We start from the raw sequence: 19,858 nt of genomic DNA on the forward strand, positions 1-19,858 counted from the left end.
ATGTTTGAATAATGAGAAGAGGCAGAAATGATGCTTGTGAAATTTATTAACGCAAATCTTTTTTTGGTCCCTTCAACAATGTGACTGTTACAGCAACTTTAGGTGCAGCACAGTGGTAAAACAGTGCAGTACAAGGAAGGGGAGGGGGAAATTAGTTGGGCAGTTTAAAAAGAAAAAAAAGGTTAAAGGACACTGCTGAATAAATCAGAGAAGAAGAACAAATGTGCAATATTAAAGTTCAAAGTAAGACAACGTGAGATACACAGGCAACGAAGAAACTTGTTTAAACCACCATGCAAACGCCTCGCATTCATTAAACCAAAACTATGCATAAGTGCATATGTTGACTGGTATAAGAGCCTTTCATTGATGTAACTGAATCAAAGTGAAAACAAAATAAAATCAGAGGTAGTTGTAACTGCAGTACACCGAGGAGCTGCTAGGGTTTGCTCAAATTCACTAAAAAGTAATGTCTTCATTTCTCGTACGCATTTTAAGCTCGTTTCTATCATTACCACTTCTAAATAATGATTTTGAACCAATGAGTCTTTAATCAAAGTGGCTTCCAGACAGTCAACAAAACCCTGCAGGAGAGATAAACAATAACAGCTATAATTAAAATCATTTTGATTTGTATGTCAGACATTTTGGTGAGTTGTTAGGGGAAATCTTTCAATTCATGTCTGACAGAAAGACTCATGTTATGCTTCGAACACTGACTAAACAGGCAGAGAACGCAAACAAACTGATTAAATGGGCTGCTGCCCATTCTCTAAACTTTTCACTGAACAAAAACAGCTTCAACCCTCTGACTTCAGTGGCACCCTGGTCGTGCTCGACGTCACAGGCAGTCAACATTGTTTGGTGGCAATTCAGTAGCCAGCAGCCTGGTAAATGCTCAAGACAAACGAAATTTGAGAAAACTAACCCACAACAGTAAGTTAAAACTGCTATTAAAGTGGGTGGGGAGGTAAAGATGGTGAGTCCTTTCAGCACCGGGGCAGATACAAACCATTGTAAAAGCCCGGCAGATTCCAGAGAGCCTCAGTGGGGCCTCTGTGTGCACATCAATCTGTTCAGGAGGCTTCCCAGAGCCCCCTATGCTGTTCCTCAAACCCATCACCGATCACCTTCTTTCCCTAAAAACTCAACTATTCAGTCTCATTAAAAATCATAAGCTCAGGAGTGCTCACCGCTCCCCTCAAGATCTCAGACCGAGTGGATCACCAGTGATACAGCGGCGACCAGCTCCAAGGTTAAAGCAACAAACCTTGAGCACTTACAGTATACAGCAGCTGCATGGGGTGATGCCAACTCTGGGATCTAAACATCACGGTGGAAATAAAGACTGGTCTTAAAAAACGTCTTTACAATCCTTCTGTTTGCCTCTGCTTCTCCTGGAATTACACCATGCATAAACTCAGTTATGCACAACATGCACATTTCACACCACCTACTCCAGTGTAAACCACACACACACACACAGACAAAATACTAAAACAAAACACACACACCCCGGCTGCTGACTAAAGACAAAGCTTAAGTCAGTTTCTGCTGACTAAGCACGCTCATGGCTGAAATACTGAAGTGCCTTTTTTTTTCTTCTTTTTAATAACTTTTGAGGCCTTCGTTAGAGGCCCTGAAGACACAAGCCAAAGTCTTTGCTATAAATTAAGTGAACATACAACAATAAAAGTTCCGGAGAGCAGCAACTGTTGCAAAACCAAAACTGTTCAAAGACCGACAGCTTCCACAACACAGTCTTAACAGTTAAGACCTGGCTTCTCTTTAGTCCCAGCATTTAATTGCCACTCAATCCGCTACACATTTAAGCCAAACTCTTCTACCGGTGACCAAATACTCTACACAGTACAAAAAGGAACTGAACACTATGCTGAGGCTACTTCCTTACACAGACAAAATACAGAAGAATATCTGATTAAAAAGCAATTTCTTTAGAAACCTGAAAGAAACAGGTGGATGCTTCAGCTGCTAGTTTGGGTCAACATATCTGGGGTTAGCTACAAAGAAAGTTCTAAATGAAATTTTATATCTTGGAGATAAAGCAAGGAAGTATTTATGAAGGTTTCTCAATGTGGTTCATTAACAAAAATCTCTTTAAAAACCTTCGTGTATTTTTGTAAACAGTGAATACCTACACTTCTTTGATGTAATACAGAAAACCTAGTTACTCATCCCTAGCATTTCTCCCATTGTTTTCTACCACTTTGTTCACAGTGACAACAAACTCAGCTCATTCACTGAAAGTGTTCAACACAATATGGCTCTAAACTGAAAATGCACATTCATGGATATTAATTGCCCTTGGGAGGAAACTAAACACACGTTAGAGCAGATGACATTTGGCAAATCAGAATTGCAGAAAGTCTGCAAGAAGCAAATCAGTTTGGTGAACTTAGAAGACTGAACTGAAAAAACAAACCAAAAACTAACTAAAATGGCACAAATGTGATGACGAAGAATGCAGAATGCAACAGCCTGTTAGGACATAAAGGGTCAAGACCAATGCTCTTCTGTGTTATGTGTTTAGTGTAGCCGTTCAACTCTTTTATTTAGAGTTACACTGTATGTAAACTTGTATTGCTGTATGTGAGACTGTATGTGTATATATGAGAGGATCAGAGGCCTGCCGTGAATGAGAAGTTGGCTGCTAATTTGATTCTACTACGTGAAGCTCTTCTGCTGGGACTGTCCATGGACAGGAGGGTCTTTGTGTCAGGTGGTGGTGGTGGTTCTCTGGGGTCTGCAGAGTCATCTGTGCTGCCATCACGCTTTGCAGGTAGATCAGCTGTGACGTCTGCCAGTGCCACCACATGTTCAAACAATACAAACAAACAAGCTCACACTTAACTACAGATGGAAAAGGTGCAAATAAGACTGATCCTTTTAATTTTATACCACAAAAACAGTATAAATCAGATGGACCACCTGTTGGTAGTGGAGGAGTTCTCTCCTCAAAGTAAATCAGATCCGCCTGCTGGACGACAACGGGGTCGGGGTGAAGCTGAGGCGACGGTAGGCAGGATGGAACAGGGCCACACAGCAGGTCCACTGGAGACGACAGACACAGCAGCTCTGACTCTGCAGCTGCATCAGCACCTGGAAGGTAAAACAAAATAAAATCAATTAAAAAGGCTGGCCAACACTTGAGGTCTCGACAATAGCCAATTAAGAGGAGGAGAGAATGATGCAACATAAAAAACTGAAAACTGAAAAAAGGGCATTGAGCTTTTTTCACCATGATTTTTTTTGTAAAGCTAAGAAAAAGCTTATTTCAGAACTCCTGATTTTCTTCAGTATATCTTTAAAGACTACAAAAACCTTGAGCAGTCATGTATGACTTCCATTACCTGGACTCTGAGCTCCAGATGTTGCACTGCTAATCGGGCTGTCTCTCGGGCTCTCAGTGTTCTCCAGCTGGGGGCTGTTGGAGACTGAACAGCTTGGTTTTGCTACAACACACAGACAAAGCACTTTAATTACAATTTTCTTACAATGCACAGCCGCCATCTCATGAAATCACAACCCAAAAATCACCTTTTAGTTTGATCACTTCAGTCAGCACAGTGGAGCATGTCAGTAACCTAAAGTTCAATCTGAACTTTCAATAAGAAAGACTCCCAACACCTTTACCTTTCATATCGTTCTTCAAAACGATAATCCTCTTGTGACCATGCCCTTTGATCCAGATCACCTGATGAGAACAAATCAGAAACTGAATGGTGAGAACTGATAGAAATAAACAATTATCACAAAAGTTCAGGACATTAACAAAAGCGATCAATAGAGAAAAGGTTTAAGAGTTTATTTAGATCAGTGTTGCCCACACAAAGATTACTTGGGCTGGTTGCCCATGTCTATTATCAGCCACCAAAATATATAAGGTTAAAAATATTTTCTACTATGAACACAACCATGTGCCATCCCTTTACTAGTGAACTGCTCTTCCTGTCTTGCATTTTTCCCCACCACTATCTAGCGTTCTTGTCCGGTTGCCATACGGTGATATTTAATATTTATAACCTTCCCTAAAATGGATTTTTGACTCAAGCTCCACCATCTTAGACGGTGCTGGTGGCATTAGTCCGTCTCCTACAAACTGGAGGTCCAATCTCACCAGAACCTGCAGCAGGTGGAGAACTACTTCATATATGCCCTGAACTCACTAAGCTGAGTTCAGAACTCTGACTACTATCATCAGTAGGTGAAGCTGAATTCATCCACATAAGGAGATTCTTGAGAGGGAGCTGAGTTTTTGAAGGAGAGAAACAAGTAAATACAAGCTGTTTGGGAGTCCACACTCATATGCACACATACAGTGGGGCAAAAAAGTATTTAGTCAGCCACCGATTGTGCAAGTTCCCCCACTTAAAATGATGACAGAGGTCAGTAATTTGCACCAGAGGTACACTTCAACTGTGAGAGACAGAATGTGAAAAAAAAAATCCATGAATCCACATGGTAGGATTTGTAAAGAATTTATTCGTAAATTAGGGTGGAAAATAAGTATTTGGTCACCTCAAACAAGGAAAATCTCTGGCTCTCACAGACCTGTAACGTCTTCTGTAAGAAGCTTTTCTGTCCCCCACTCGTTACCTGTATGAATGGCACCTGTTTGAACTCATCATCTGTATAAAAGACACCTGTCCACAGCCTCAAACAGTCAGACTCCAAACTCCGCCATGGCCAAGACCAAAGAGCTTTCGAAGGACACCAGGAAAAGTATTGTAGACCTGCACCAGACTGGGAAGAGTGAATCTACAATAGGCAAGCAGCTTGGTGTGAAAAAATCAACTGTGGGAGCAATCATCAGAAAATGGAAGACATACAAGACCACTGATAATCTCCCTCGATCTGGGGCTCCACGCAAGATCTCATCCCGTGGGGTCAAAATGATCATGAGAACGGTGAGCAAAGATCCCAGAACCACACGGGGGGACCTGGTGAATGACCTGCAGAGAGCTGGGACCAAAGTAACAAAGGTCACCATCAGTAACACACTACAACGGCAGGGAATCAAATCCCCCAGTGCCAGACGTGTTCCGCTGCTGAAGCCAGTGCATGTCCAGGCCCGTCTGAAGTTTGCCACAGAGCACATGGATGATACAGCAGAGGATTGGGAGAATGTCATGTGGTCAGATGAAACCAAAGTAGAACTTTTTGGTATAAACTCAACTCGTCGTGTTTGGAGGAAGACGAATACTGAGTTGCATCCCAAGAACACCATACCTACTGTGAAGCATGGGGGTGGAAACATCATGCTATGGGGCTGTTTGTCTGCCAAGGGGACAGGACGACTGGTCCGTGTTAAGGACAGAATGAATGGGGCCATGTATCGTGAGATTTTAAGCCAAAACCTCCTTCCATCAGTGAGAACTTTGAAGATGAAACGAGGCTGGGTCTTCCAACATGACAATGATCCAAAACACACCGCCCGGGCAACAAAGGAGTGGCTCCGTAAGAAGCATTTGAAAGTCCTGGAGTGGCCTGGCCAGTCTCCAGACCTCAACCCCATAGAAAATCTGTGGCGGGAGTTGAAAGTCCGTGTTGCTCGGCGACAGCCCCAAAACATCACTGCTCTCGAGAAGATCTGCATGGAGGAATGGGGCAAAATACCAGCTACTGTGTGTGCAAACCTGGTAAAGACCTATAGTAAACGTTTGACCTCTGTTATTGCCAACAAAGGTTATGTTACAAAGTATTGAGTTGTATTTTTGTTATTGACCAAATACTTATTTTCCACCCTGATTTACGAATAAATTCTTTACAAATCCTACCATGTGGATTCATGGATTTTTTTTTTTTCCACATTCTGTCTCTCACAGTTGAAGTGTACCTCTGGTGCAAATTACTGACCTCTGTCATCATTTTAGGTGGGGGAACTTGCACAATCGGTGGCTGACTAAATACTTTTTTGCCCCACTGTAAGTCCATGTCACATAAGGTGCAAATCTGAATGAAAGCCTGTTCATGTTTTAGAATGATTCCTTATAGAGGAGCTCCAGTCTCTACTGCAGTAACTATACCTGTGGAATCGCACTGAGCAGCTCATCAACGCTGGTGTACCCACAGAAACGTGGATCAAGGCTGCAGCCTGTGAATTTGTTGTATGCTCCGTGGAACTCAGTCAGGAAGATCTGGTTGTAATGGTAGGTGTGGAGCAGCGCGCGTACATTACGAGCAAACTGGTAAAGCCTGGTTAGCCTCACAAATTCTTCCCAATGACTGCTGGCAGCTTGAGTGGTATCATCAGTTTCCTCGTGGTATAGCTGTGAAAAGATGATGATTATGGATCAAGCACAGTAAAAGTATTGGGGGGGGGGGGGAACCCCAAAGAAAACTCTCGTACTCACCTCGACCAGGTATGGAAGGCTCTTCAGTAACTCGCTGAGAGAAAGGAACCCATATTCACATGGGTTTAGCGCAACTCCGTGAACGCTTAGGTAATACTGGCTCAGCTCCTCCACCTTCAAACCTTTGGTGATGTTCTCATCTTCTTGGGACATGAGCAGTGCCAGTAGCTGTGAGGTCAGAGAGCGCAGAGACTTCCTGTTGATCAGCTGCACTTCCCGACCATCCGCGCCATCCACCACCTTTCAGAAATGCACAAAGTGGGTAGTTAAGAATATCTGAAAATGCCAAGTTATATGAAATGAGACTTTTTACCATTTACTGTGATTTTAAAAACTTTATAACCTCCAGGATGACTGACAGGACTTTTGTGCGAGACTTCATTTTGTGCATTTAATAAACTGGCTAATTTATAATGAAGACAAAACCCCTGAGACAACAAATCTATTAATTTTATTTTTAGCAGACATGACCACATGCTTCTGCCTTTACAAAAAACATCTGACTGTCAAGTGAAGCTCTATTTTTATTATTTTATTAAACTAAGCAACAGCGAGCTTCTCAGCAGATAGATTTACACAGCTTCCCCTGGGGATGTTTTCTTCTTTACCTTGACAACATGGCAGAGTTTGGTCAGCAGAGCAGGCAGGGAGCTTGCATCGAAGTCTTGCAGGCGTAGCCCGTAACCAAAGGTTTTGCTGTACTCTGTGAGCAGCTGACTCACAGGCAGACTGGAGTTTTTCTGAGCCCGCAGCAGCTTGACCAGCTGAGCTGCCAGAGCTTTGATACGTTCAACCTCAGTGAGAGACAGCACTTTCTCCTCACCGCACTCCAGCACCTGATGAAGGACGAGGGCATTAAATGGTAAGTTTGTTTTTCATGAAGACCAAGAGTCCCAGACATCATAATTATATTTACAAAGACAGTTCTATCCAAGCACTCAAGGGAGATGCAGGAAAAAGAAACCTGGCCTGATCCACTGACTGAAATCAAAAGGCATGGCAAATCCTCTTAAGTGAAAAATAACCCCATGCCATTCGTTCCCAGAAGTCTCATCACCAAAGCAGCATCAGTTCACTGTGACTGATGCTGGCAAAACTTCTTATGCTGTGTACATACTGGAAGTGATTCGATCGTCGTGCATCGCCTTGGCCAAAAGCAAAAACCTACTGCACGCCACACTCACCATCAGGACATCAGGGATTGCCTCAAAGAGCTCAATGAGCTTGGTGAACCCATAGTGGCTGAGCTTACACTGGCGACCAAAGTGGTGGTGGTAAGTTGGTATAAACTTGCTGAAGGGCATTCGACAGTGAGGCTGGTGGCGAAGCAGGTCCACCACCTCCTTCCCAAACTGCTTGGTACGCTCCAGTTCTTCCATAGTACGCTCTAGTAAAGAAAGAAAACGACTTTAGTGATAGGCAACCAAAAAGAAATGCATCATTAAAATAAAATAAGGTTTCTATGGTTAACAGTTTCTGCAGGTAAGTAGATCCTTTTTTAAACTCAAGTCTAATGCGCTTTTAAATTCTACTTCCAAATTGACAGTTATGCACTCACCCCTCTTAGGAACTGAGATGACTGTGTCGGTGGGCTGTTGTGTGATGGTGATGGTGGTGTCAGGGATCTCAGTCAACAGATCCATCAAGTCACATATCCCATAGTCAGTTACTCTCCAGTCTCTGGAGAAGCACCTGATTCACAAAAGAATGCATTACAGCACCCACACCACTAATAATTCAAACAGTTTTTCCGCTCCTATGAAACTAACACACGTGTCCTATTTATGTTTAATTACCAATGGTATGCCTGCATGAAGTCCTTGATTGCCACTTGTTTGCTGGCTTGAAACTTAAGCAGCTTAAGCAGGTCTTGGGTGAAGCGTTTAACTTGAGCTCGGTGAGTTAGAGTCAGTAAACGCTTTGTACCCATACCCAAGATCTGTTGGTTAGAAAAATGAAAAACGTATAAAATAAACAAAGACAACATGAACAAATACATTGTTCAATCGGAAGATCATCACTGGGTGGTCCTCATTAAAAATACCTGCAGAACATGTGGCACAGCCTCGAGGAGCTCCAGCAGCTTAGAGAAGCCATAGTCGGAGACGCGGCACTGCTTGGCAAAGTGATGATGATATGAGGGAATGAATTTGCTGATTGGCATTATGCATGACGGCTGACTTTTTAAGAGGTCAATAATCTCTCGGCTAAACTGGATGAGCTGTGGATTGCCGACTGGACTCTTGCAGCGTTGAATCCATGGCTCTGTGTGACAATTAAAAAAATAATAATAATAAATTGTTAAGGTGAAATGGGCTGCCTGAGCTAAACGCAAACTGCCTGATAACTTTACAAGAACTCATATCAGATGGTTAAAGAGTTTAAAACAAAAAACCAACAAAAAAAAAAAAACCCAAAACACACCCAAGATGAGAGGTCTGAACAGCACTATGAAAAATGAAAATGAAACTCCAATAAAAACCAGATTTGTAAATATACCTACCAGAGTTTGGCACCGGAGGTTTATTGTTGATCCACTTGATGACTTTGAAACCATTTTGAGCTGTGACTACTGTGATACTGGGAACACAGGTGACGAGGTGCTCCAGAGGAACACCACCTTCCAGTGACTCATTGCCAAGCTGAAGTGGTCTGAATTTTGCTGCATAACAGTCTGGAAAACTAAATGGAAATTAAACTTTTTAATAACTTTATAACGACAGAAAATATATTCTAACATTAAAAATGCGTACACTTAACAGGTAATAAACCAGTTCTTACCTGAGGAGTGGAAGTGTGCCCTGATGTGACTGCAACAGACTGTGGACCTCTGAGGCTAGTGTGCTCAGAGACATTACAACAAATGGGATTTTATAGGAATCAGGGTCAAAGTCGGCCTCACTGCAAAAAAAGAAAAACAGTCAGTGATGGAAAAAGGTCAACTTACGCTACAATATAAAGGTTTCAAACTGTTGTATACCTGAAGTCCTGCAGTGAATAGTGCTGTCTGCAGACAGGTTCATGGTACTCCAACTCCTCAAACACAACAGGACTCCCACTTGCTGAGGAGGAGCCCTCCTGGGATTGGGAAGATCCCAGTGGACTCTGGCGTATTTGGCTGTTGGACAGAAGGCACACAAACCTTGAGCCTCCCTGCTCCCGCACTGCAACCAGCTCTGGGAGCCGATACAGATCGCCAACCACGAGCTTACGGGAATATCTGGAGAGAGCAGGGCAGAGTTGGAGTATATACTTTTACTACATTTTTTTGCCATCTCATTTTTTGAATGCTATACTCAAACACCAAATGTGTATGCAAAAATTAGACAATAACGAGTTTAGAAAGATACTGACTTTTTCTCATAAATGTCAGTGAACTTGAAAAGAGGAAGGCAACTGGCAGGAGCATCTTGAAGAATGGAGATTATCTCTGGGCTATAAAATAACAACCACAAATGTCACCACGATAGACCAAACAACAATTTAAATTTTAAAATTTCACAATGTAACCAACATATTAAAGCTCCAAACTAAAATATATATATAAACTGTACCCGAGCATGGCAAGAGATTTGTTGCTGCCACCGGTGATCAGAGACACCTGAATGCGTTTGCCTCCGATCTTGTAACGGTGTAGGCCGCTGACTGCACTAATGGCCTGCTGCAGGGACATCATCTGAATTGTGGCCTTCAGCTGGTAGTCAGTGTGGGGGCTAAGCTCCACACTTTTTACCTAAACAAAACAAGTTATACCACAAAGTGATTTTGAGAGGAAAGGGTAGGTAAAACATATACAAACTACTTAGATGTGAGCAGAACACAGATATGCATTGCATGAAATATTGGCATAATTTGACTACGCTTTACCCTTCCGTATCGGGAGAAGGTGTCATTTAAAGTTTGCTGCAGATCCTTGCGAGACATTCTGTAGTCCAGGTTGGCAACCTGGATCTCTGCTCCCTCTGAGAAAGGCTCAGAAGCTTCAGAACAAGGGCTACGAGGGGCAGCAATCAGAGGTGAGGAACGGCTGGATAGGCAAGGGGATGCACTCCTTATGTTAGAGAATGGAGAGATGCAATAAAAACATAATTAAAATTACATTTATCATTACGCATGGTTTATAATTTGCATGCAGCAGTAGGTAACCTGGAAGACCAGGAGCCCTGAGATAAGACGAGGGGGCTGAAGCTTCTGTGTAGGTTCAACTTGCTGAAGGCGGAGGGTGTGCTAATCTGGAACTCCCCTGAGTTCCTGTCCACTTGGTCAACAGGGGATTCAGTTGCACTTTGAGGGCTGGAGTCCTCTCTGCTATACAGAAAGATGAACAACAGGCACATGCAGATAAACAACATGACGCAAACATGACAAACATTTTATTTTCAGTTGAAAATTTATTCCCGCCATCTCTGTGTGTACCTCTGGCTGTAGATGGATTCTACAGTGAGACCAGGCTTAGTTAGTTGCTCCAGTGCTCCAGCCTCACCATTATTCTGGGTCGAAGACGAGGCAGCACATCCCTTTTCCAAGTGCTGAAAGTTCATTCTGGCCTTCCCCTCCAAACTGCCCAGCTCCTGGATCAAGCAGGGAAGGCAGAAGTTAAGTTGTAGATATTGACCTGCTAGATAATGGTCGTATCCATCCTGTCCATGTGTGGAACAGGATGGTCAAGCGATTAGTTCAAGTAGTTACAAAATACGAATACAAGCAGAACAGAGAAACTCAGAAAAGACCATGGACTGCTGTTTAACTAGGGATGTACATTCAAAATGCCAAAAAAAAGGAAAAACTGCTTTACCGTAGAGCTCATTTTCAGGGAATTTCTTACATATTAAAAGCAATAATAATAATTTATAATTAACAAAAAGGTTTTATATTGGCACCAAAGAAAATCTCCAGGACTATGATCAAATATTTTAGACATTTTTTATTATTTTTCTCCAGATTACAATATATTTTTGTTTATCAAACAGAAATTTCATAGACGTCAGTTAAGTAACGTAACTACGTAACTGTGCTTGCTTATGTTCTAAACTCACGAAGGGCCCATACTGAGCCAAGGACAACTTGTATTTTTTTTAATTAACTTGACTGCATTAAAGGGTGTAACACTGTAAATTGCTCTGATATAAAAGGAATACTGAGACAGTTCAAACTTTTCTGCTACTTGCCCTCGCAGCAATGAGAACAGCACACTGAAAATACTGTGGTAGTCCCATTGCGTTTGTTTTATTGTGAGCCTCAAATATAAAAACCTCTAAGGCTTTATATAAAAAAAACTAACAACAAAACAACAACAAAAAACCTAGGCTTTAATGTCTTCATTCAATTTTGGTGCTTAAAGAGAAATCTTAAATTACATTTTCTCCTTACTGTTTAACTACAAAGAGACTTAAATGTCCATCCCAGTTAATTTATGGGTCAGCTCCCCCCCCATTTGTCACACTGGTTACAAACAAACCAGAAAAAGACAAACCGAATCAGCCACTAGAGGTCATTTTTAATCATAGTAGAAATCAGCACTGTCCAAATTTCTCCAAAAGTAAATTCATTAATTTGAAAAATAGAAAAGAAAAGAAAGCGCTTATAGCAGCACATAAAGCAGAACCTGGACAAAACACACAAAATGGTAGCTCACAAACTACATCAGCACTGATATACTGAGCAAAACCACAGACACAAAGCTATATGGCGTTCATGCAATAACACGATGACTGACGAGCAGGAGAGGAGTGGATTAATGAAGGACAAGCAACACATATTACATGCGCAGGCAAAAGGCAGGAGCTAACAGTTACAAGCTGTTAGTCAAAGCAGCAATTAGAAGGTCACTGGGGGGAGGAGAAGCTACAGTGATTTACAAAGCAGCCCAGACAAAGAGAGATGGCAATGGAGGCTGAGGGGAAGCAGGCACAGATGAGTCTGCTGACCTGATGGGGCTTGGCTGGAGCACCACCGGGAGGCCCACTGCAACCCCTCCTGGGGCTATAGGGCCTTTCAGCCACCGGACCAGGGGTGTGGCAGGGGCGGGTTGCTCGCCGTGGCCTTCTGGGTGACCTGGGTGTCTCCAGGGGCAGAAAAGAGAAGGAGGCTATGGATGGGGGAGGGCCGAACATTGAATCCTGGGTTTGAGAGGTCCGGGTCAGAGTCTGAGGCAAGTGATGGGGCTGAGAACGAAGCTCAGACTCAGGACTTGCATCGTCTCTGGGCCGCGGGGAGAAGGAGAGGCTGATTCTGTGGCCAAACACATCCTCATTTTCCATTCGCTTGCGGGCACGTGTAGCTGCCTCAGGGCTGCCAAAGCGGAGGACTGCTGTGCCCTGGGACACACCAAGTACTCTGCCGCCACAGTTGTCTGACAGCCGGCGGAGCCTGAGCTTCACAGCGTTCCGCATGTTCTTGTCACAGTTGAGAGGGAGGTTGTGCACATAGAGGTGGTTGAAACTGGGCTGAAGGAGGGGAGGAAAAGACACCGCGGCTGCCTGGTTTGTATTATTTACACTCAGAAAATAAAACGTTTATTTATTTTTACTTGGGAAAAACAAGTGGGAATGGCCGACAATATTAACGATTAGCAACAATTAATGATTTCCAATTCCCACTATTAGATTAGTAACTCAATCGTGTGTGAAATTCACATTCCAGCTGCATCGCTCTTCACATTTGGCAAGTTTACATTAAAACGAGATTGTCCTTTGTTAATTTTGTTAGCGTATACTTACCTTAATAAAAGGACAGTTTAAAAAGTACTCTTAAAATCTTAATGAAGCATTTATGAGGCCTACCTGCGCTTTGACAAGCATGCGTGGTGGCAGATCTGCTGTTATCTCCTGAAAGGGCACATGGCTGTTGGCATGCTGCAGTAGAGCTGAAGATGTATGGCTGCCATGAACCAGGATTACATGGAAACCATGGCGATGACGCAGGTCACTCAACTCGCTTGCAAAATTCACATCAGCTGTTAATAAAAAGGTGACCTGTGTTATCACAAATGTATGTGTGGTAACATGGCTGTAGTTCATTACAAGTAATCAGAGGTGAACTTACAGGATACCAGTACAACAGTTGCAGGTGCAGTGTGCGTCTCAGCAAAGCGCCGTAGGCTCTGACGAAGTTTGTCATCTGCAGCATTCTTGGCTGTGGCATTAATATGTGCAACAGTAACCTGTAAAAGTACAATTATTAAGCGTCTGAATTATTCCTCCTTTTAGGCAGTGACTGAATACACACTCAAACTGTATGGATATTTTAAAAGTGTGTGATGTGTTAAGACAAAAATCACAAGCTGATCAGTCAAGCTAAAAATACTGAACGCACAACTTTTTTTTAACCTCTTCAGGACAAGCTATACTTAATGTTATAGAACCAATTACCAGCATGAAGAGAACTCAGTATTTGTATTGTCATAATTAGGGTAATTTCAGACTGCTTTTATTGCTTGAATATTACTGATACCTGGCAGTTGTTGAGCTCTTGGATGACAGCTTTACTCTCCTTGCTAATATCACAAACGCAAATGAATTCTGCCTCACGATGACCCTGGAAGAAGCGGTTGCGAATTCGTTGGACCACAGCTCCAGCAGAGCGTCCACTGGGGACACTGCAGTTCTCAATGTCCCAAAAGACCCCGACTGGAGGAATGTTCTCGGGACCAGTACCCTCTGGTGATCCTAGCAAAGCAATCATTTTAAAGCACACTCAGGTTTCTTGGAAGCTTATAGTTAATAAAATCAGTTCAGTTTTGTTGCCGATTTGTACTGCTGCATTACTGACTCCACTAACCATATTTCTGTCCAGTCTTGCCAAGACTGGTTGATGGCATGAGCATTTTGCCATCGGAGAAGGTGCCACAGCCATTACAAATAGGAATAGGAATAGGAGCAGTCTGAGGAATAGGAACACTTGGGTACACCTTGTCGGACTCTGCCATCAGACCATTCATAGGCTGCAAAAGGGTACAAATTCAAGACGCTCAAACACACAAAAAAGCAATAACAAGAAATATGAAAAGCGATAAAAGCTTAAACACACATGATTCAGCTCAACATTTTGTAAAAAAATACCTGCATCTTTAGGCCACACAAATTTAATGAAGAGAGATCGACCAACCTTAAATAAGCACTCCTGACAGTAGTGTGCCCCCTTCACACAAACAGTGCGTTCAACATTTAGGTGCATAGGATTAGAGAAGAAGTGTGCTGAAGTGGCTGTAGTAGTGATGGTGCTGGTGCTTGGGTGACCACCGAGTATACTTCCTTGGGATCTTCTGGCTGATGCGCTGCAGTCCACACCACATGTGTAAAAGCCAGAAGAGGTCAGGCAAGAGCCATGCAAGCTAGCAGGTAGAGAGGAAACAGAGGGGAGAGAGGATGCCATCGGTGCTGAAGAGGGAAAGAGGCTGGCTTGACTGAAAGAAAGAGGTACAGCTGGGTAGGTGTGGAGAAGCCCTGAGCAGCAGGGGAGGTAGGGGTGTGATGAAATAGGTTGAGAGGTAGCAACAGAAGAGGACAGCTGAGGTTTGCAACTAAGACTGAATAAAGGATCAAAAGCTTCACCTCCAGTGCCACAGCTAAATTTATGTTTATACTGATGAACAGATGAGGCTACAGAACAAGGCCCAGACCTACTAGTACTGATCGGTGCTCCCAGAGACCCTGGGGCCATATAAAGCGAAACAACTCCTGCAGCATTGCTGCCGCTACCAACAACACCTCTGCCACCCAACAACCCAAAGCCATCTGTGTTGTTGTGGTCACAGTGCTCGCAAATGCTTACTTTGGGGCTAGCCCCCTCTTGTTGCTGATGAGGTGGTGGCGGTTGTTGGAAGGAGTCTTGTGCAAGCTGAGGGGGAGGTGGCGGCAAGCAGGGAGGAGGCAATGGGAGAGAGGACAGAGAGAAGGGCTGGGATAACTGGGAAGAGGAAGTATGGTGCAGTGGTGGAGGAGGCACATCTTTCAGATCCAGTACAGCCTTTCTGTTGTCCATGTGATTGCTCTGAATAAGAAAAGAAGAAAAAAAAAAATCACTTCACATTAGTTCTGTAAATTTCTTGTGACTTCTCAAAGCCATAATAAAGACATATCTATATGAATTAAAAAATATAAATAAAAGATTACGATATTTTAAAAAAACATCTAAAAAAGATCAACAAGCAAATGTTATTATTGGAAAAAGACAAGATGAACTTTTTAAATGATTATTTTTATTCAGAGAAAAAAAAAAGTTATCTAACACTACCAGGCCCTATGTGAAAAGGCAACTGTCCCCCCCCCCTTCTTAAATGAACTGATTAACCACATATTTTGGAAAGCTGAATTCAGTTTCACTAGCCAGAGTCATGCCTGATTATTCTCATGTCAGATGAATTGGCAATTTCTTCAAATAGAGCATGTCCGACAAAGCGAAGTAAGAAACTAGATCTCAAAAAGCAACATTATGCCACAGTCTAAAAATACTCGAGAACAGATGAGAAAAAGTAACTGACATCTATCAGTGTGTAAAGGATTACAAAGCCATTTATAAGGGTTTGGAACTCCAGTAACCCATGACAAAATCCATGAAGTGCAAATGGAGAAAACTTGGAACAGTGGTGAAACTTCCCAGGATTGGCAAGCCTCCCAAAATTATGTCTTCACCCAGCATGTATAAAATAAAATTAAAAAAAAAAAAAAAAACCTGTAGGCCTCACTTGTATCAGTTAAAGTTACAGCACACATAAAACTATCAGCATTTTATAAAAAAGGATCATATCAAAGGTGTGATGGCCCGGGGCTTCTTTGCTGTTTCAGGACATGAATGACTAGATGTAACTGACAGAAAGTCCTGAATGAGAATGTCCCCCAATCAGTTTGTGCTCTGAAGTTCAAGTTTACTTGTTTTATGCAACAGGACAACGGTCCAGAACACAGTAGTGAATCCACCTCTAAATGGCTCAAAGGTTTTGGAGTGGGCTATACAAAGCCTATATTTAAATTAAATTTAGATTTTTTTGGCATGACCTTAAACAGCCACCAATGGTTGAATTAAAACAATTCTGCTACAGAAGAGTGGGACAAAATTTCTCCACAGTGATGCATATCATTCCCAGTAAAGTGTTATCCACAAACACTTTACTGCTGCTCTTGCTGGCAAGGGCGGCACATAGGGCCTGGTAGGTTAGCTACCTCTTCCCTCACTTAATAAATTAACTCCTCATTTTAAACATTGCATTTTGTATTTACTGTTATCTTTATCCAATATTAAAATTTGATAGATCTGAAACATTTAAGTGTGACAACTATTTTTTCTAGTACTCAGTAAGGGGGTAAATAACACTGCGCAGCAAAATAAAATAAAAAAAATTAGTTTACATTAATGGTTTGATAACATACCTGAAATATTTTCATTTTAATCTCTCATTTAGAAAACAGTTCAGTTTCTTCATTAAGCTCCATATGTCTGTACTGATAAATACATACTTTGTCTGTCTGATGAGGGGAGCTTGTTTCATGTGCGGAGAAGCAGTCCTTGAGCTTCCATAGCAGGGTTGAAGCCTCTGTTTCGGTGTGAGCGAGCCATGGGAAGGATCTAGCGCCACATGTTGATCTCTCCTTTCCCAGTCCTTCCATCATACGAACCACAGGAGTCTTTCACCATACTTGCATCTATCTCTCTTCTCTCTCATGCTTTCCCAAAGAAACGAAAGTTAAAAGAAGTTTACTACAGTCATGCTGAATAATTCCCATATGCGACGTTGACACCGTGGTTAAAGTTCGTACCAACTCATTTATGATGACACAGATCGCAGGTGACTAACCGTGAGCCCGACAGCACAGCTTCAAAACATTACAGATAAATAAAAGGGTCATCTCCAACCCCAAACCTTTACAAATTCGACGGTTTTAACAGTTCCTCTTAGGCTAATGTCAGAAGCGAAGCAGTACGTAAACTAACCGATAAGATGATAACTTAGCTCGAGCTAGCTAACGTTACTTTCATTTAATTTACTCATTGGCTACGTCGGAACTGGCCTGCTAAGCCAACTAGTCTCACTACCTAAATCTAGCCATTAAAATAGAAACTTAATGGCTTGTCTTTAGCTATTTAAGCTAACAACTGGGTATTAATGTTTAGCTTGTTTGAACGCACTTGCACATACTTGCTCCCACAAGCTATCCTTCGAGATCCTTACGAGAGAATTGATACTATTCGGTAACAGCGAGGTAATGCCAAACAAGCTGATTATTTACCTGAGAAACTCGCGTCTTCTACATCTTCCTCAAAGGACCATTCCCTATCTATCTCCCTAGAAACGCGCACCTTTTTGTAACCTACTTCTGCCGGAAAGCAATTACTGCTGTCGTAAAATGTGTTCCTATTGTCCGAATCTGGCTGTTTCTCAATACTCAAGTACGCAAGTCCGTACTCGCGTTCTTGCTAGTCCGTACTTCGTAAGTTCACGCGGGAATCTGGACTTCCCGAGAACGTCCTTGATCATCTCAGCGCCAGTTTTTACTGCCATCCCCTCTTAATTTAACTGCGATTAATATTTGCAATGGAAATTAGACATAGTATAAAAAGGTAAACATGATGTAGTAGATTTCAGATAGTATAGAAAGATAATTAAAAAAAAGAAGTATTTTAAGCACTTTGGCAAAATTCACTTTTACATATGATTTGTTTCATAATGTCTAATAAGGCACGATGGTAACAAACAGGTCTCATGTTAGAATGCTTTTATTATTATTTTAGTAGACACTCAAAACTTACAATAGGCTAATGGGGTTTGGAAGACAATTGAACAAATATTTAAAACATAATTTGATTATCTCTGGAGCTGCCTTCAGGATCATCACATATTAATATGCTGTTTCCACTCCCAGTGAAAATGTTTCCTCCTCAATTAAAAATATTTTTAATGTTTAATTCAGAGTCTGCAAAGTAAGAACGGCACATTTTCCATCAGGGGATATGACAGGTGAAATATTCAGTTCAAAATATAAACTGTAAGCTTTTCAAGTAAGACTTAAAGATTAAATAAAACATCCAGTTATGAAGCTTAACTTTCATTTCAGCCAAACCAGTTTGCTCAGGAGCAAATAAAGCACAGAAATAAACCAAACATTAAGATTTAGAAATGATCTAAGTGGGAGATGAGTGGATGATGGGGTGGGTGCAGTTTTTCTCTGTGGTTGGGTCAGGTGGGCTGCCCCGGGCTATGTGGGTCCAGGCAGCGCTGCTGAACTGGGCCCCGGTCCAGATGGGCCTGGGTCCCCTTGCCTTGGTGGGTTCCAGAGTGTGGGGGTGCCTACTGGGGTCAGCGGGTGAGTTGGCCCTCCCCATCTCCAGCTGCCTCCCTCTTGCTGCTCCACCACAATCACCCACACATGCAGGGCCTTGGGGTGAAGGTGTATCACCAGGGTGCAGGGGAGGCATCCCTCCCCCCCCTCTCTGTCCCCTTCTGGCTGTCTGTGCCTCAATTTTATCCCACAACTTAGACATTCACATTACTCACACTCTCATAACACATACATATAGGACCTTAGGGGTGGGCACGCTACACGGCATCCAGAAGACTGTCAGGGTGTACAACCTCACCTCTGGCGCCGTTGCCCACCTCTCAATTTTAAATACACGTATATATTGAGGGCTCTCGTGAGGGGCTATGCGCTTACCTGCTGCTCAGGTATGCACCACCTCACTCCTGGTGGCTGCTTGTCGGGGCCTGGACCCTGGGGCTCGCTCGGGCCCCTTCGGGGGGTGGAGTGCCCTCGGCCTCTGGGCCTAGGGCTGGGGCTCCCCCCCCCCCCCCAAAAAAAAAAACACGAAAGAAATGATCTAAGTGACTTAGGAAGAAATCAGTTAAATTTGGACACTTTTTGGCAAATCGTTTAATAATCTGCAAAAAAACCACTGAGTGAGTGATTTGTGTTTTTGTTGTTAATATGGATTGTTTTCAATATGTAAATGTTGAATTAATTCAATAAATTACAATTACTCAGGCCCTATAGCTTTTGAAACACCTGGAGCTGTTGCACATTTTTGAGATGAGCAGTGTTCAGGTAAAGTGGGCCTGATGAGCCACTCATCAGCTAAAATGAGTGTTGAAATCTCCCAATTCTTTTAATCTTTGGGCTGAAGGAAGGACAATACTCGGTGTATAAATGCTCAATCAACAATCATTTATTTCCATACAATTCAACACTTAAGAGCATAAGAACGTCCGGACGGGAGAGATGCTTGCAGAGGGTCACAGCATGTCTCAAAATGGTGACGGGCTACTCCGCTTCTTATAGCCTTAGTGGCCCCCACCTAGTCGTAAAAGCCTAAACATTCACATTCTTTCTCTGTTACGGCGCCTAAGTTACGACCTCAGCTCCCTGTCTTTCTGCTCTCTGTAAAGGTGGGGGTATGGAATGGTATGGAATGTGGTCTATCTCCCCTGTCCTAGACACAGAGTCTCCTGCATACAACCTTTCTTTTCATGATTCAGCAGTAAAACATGTCAA

The 19,858-nt window shown here is 42.6% G+C and overlaps 1 protein-coding gene across 6 annotated transcripts; it reads right to left on the minus strand.

The window, feature by feature from the left end:
* Nucleotides 1-28: 28 nt before the first annotated feature.
* Nucleotides 29-17,777, minus strand: marf1 (meiosis regulator and mRNA stability factor 1). Of its 6 annotated transcripts, none has more exons than XM_026170034.1 (27): nt 17,600-17,777; nt 16,829-17,035; nt 14,481-15,365; nt 14,154-14,316; nt 13,827-14,041; nt 13,419-13,536; nt 13,157-13,329; nt 12,302-12,436; nt 10,791-10,945; nt 10,521-10,682; nt 10,242-10,425; nt 9,929-10,107; nt 9,729-9,809; nt 9,355-9,594; nt 9,156-9,275; nt 8,878-9,056; nt 8,419-8,639; nt 8,171-8,313; nt 7,933-8,066; nt 7,559-7,761; nt 6,983-7,210; nt 6,375-6,614; nt 6,048-6,290; nt 3,655-3,715; nt 3,372-3,473; nt 2,950-3,120; nt 29-2,818 (listed from the first exon to the last, which is right to left on the minus strand). In XM_026170034.1, exons 2-27 carry the CDS (start codon nt 16,979-16,981, stop codon nt 2,640-2,642), a joined length of 5,067 nt encoding a protein of 1,688 aa, XP_026025819.1. In that variant the 5' UTR covers nt 16,982-17,035; nt 17,600-17,777; the 3' UTR covers nt 29-2,639. The 6 variants fall into 6 exon arrangements, with proteins under 6 accessions (XP_026025819.1, XP_026025818.1, XP_026025816.1 ...); XM_026170033.1 differs by having other exon boundaries at nt 10,521-10,679; nt 12,302-12,820; XM_026170031.1 differs by having other exon boundaries at nt 12,302-12,820.
* Nucleotides 17,778-19,858: the final 2,081 nt, after the last annotated feature.

This window comes from Astatotilapia calliptera, chromosome 6 (assembly GCF_900246225.1).
Source record: "Astatotilapia calliptera chromosome 6, fAstCal1.2, whole genome shotgun sequence".
NCBI classification, from domain to species: domain Eukaryota; kingdom Metazoa; phylum Chordata; class Actinopteri; order Cichliformes; family Cichlidae; genus Astatotilapia; species Astatotilapia calliptera.

What these genes read in the sequence shown, in the direction of transcription:
- marf1 (XM_026170031.1), bottom strand. Translation starts at nt 16,981, where the DNA reads ATGATGGAAGGACTGGGAAAGGAGAGATCAACATGTGGCGCTAGATCC. An exon ending in GCATGCTTGTCAAAGCGCAG is followed by an intron (nt 12,821 to 13,156) that starts GTAGGCCTCATA and finishes CCCCTCCTTCAG; the next exon opens with CCCAGTTTCAACCACCTCTA. An exon ending in TATTCACTGCAGGACTTCAG is followed by an intron (nt 9,276 to 9,354) that starts GTATACAACAGT and finishes CTTTTTTTGCAG; the next exon opens with TGAGGCCGACTTTGACCCTG.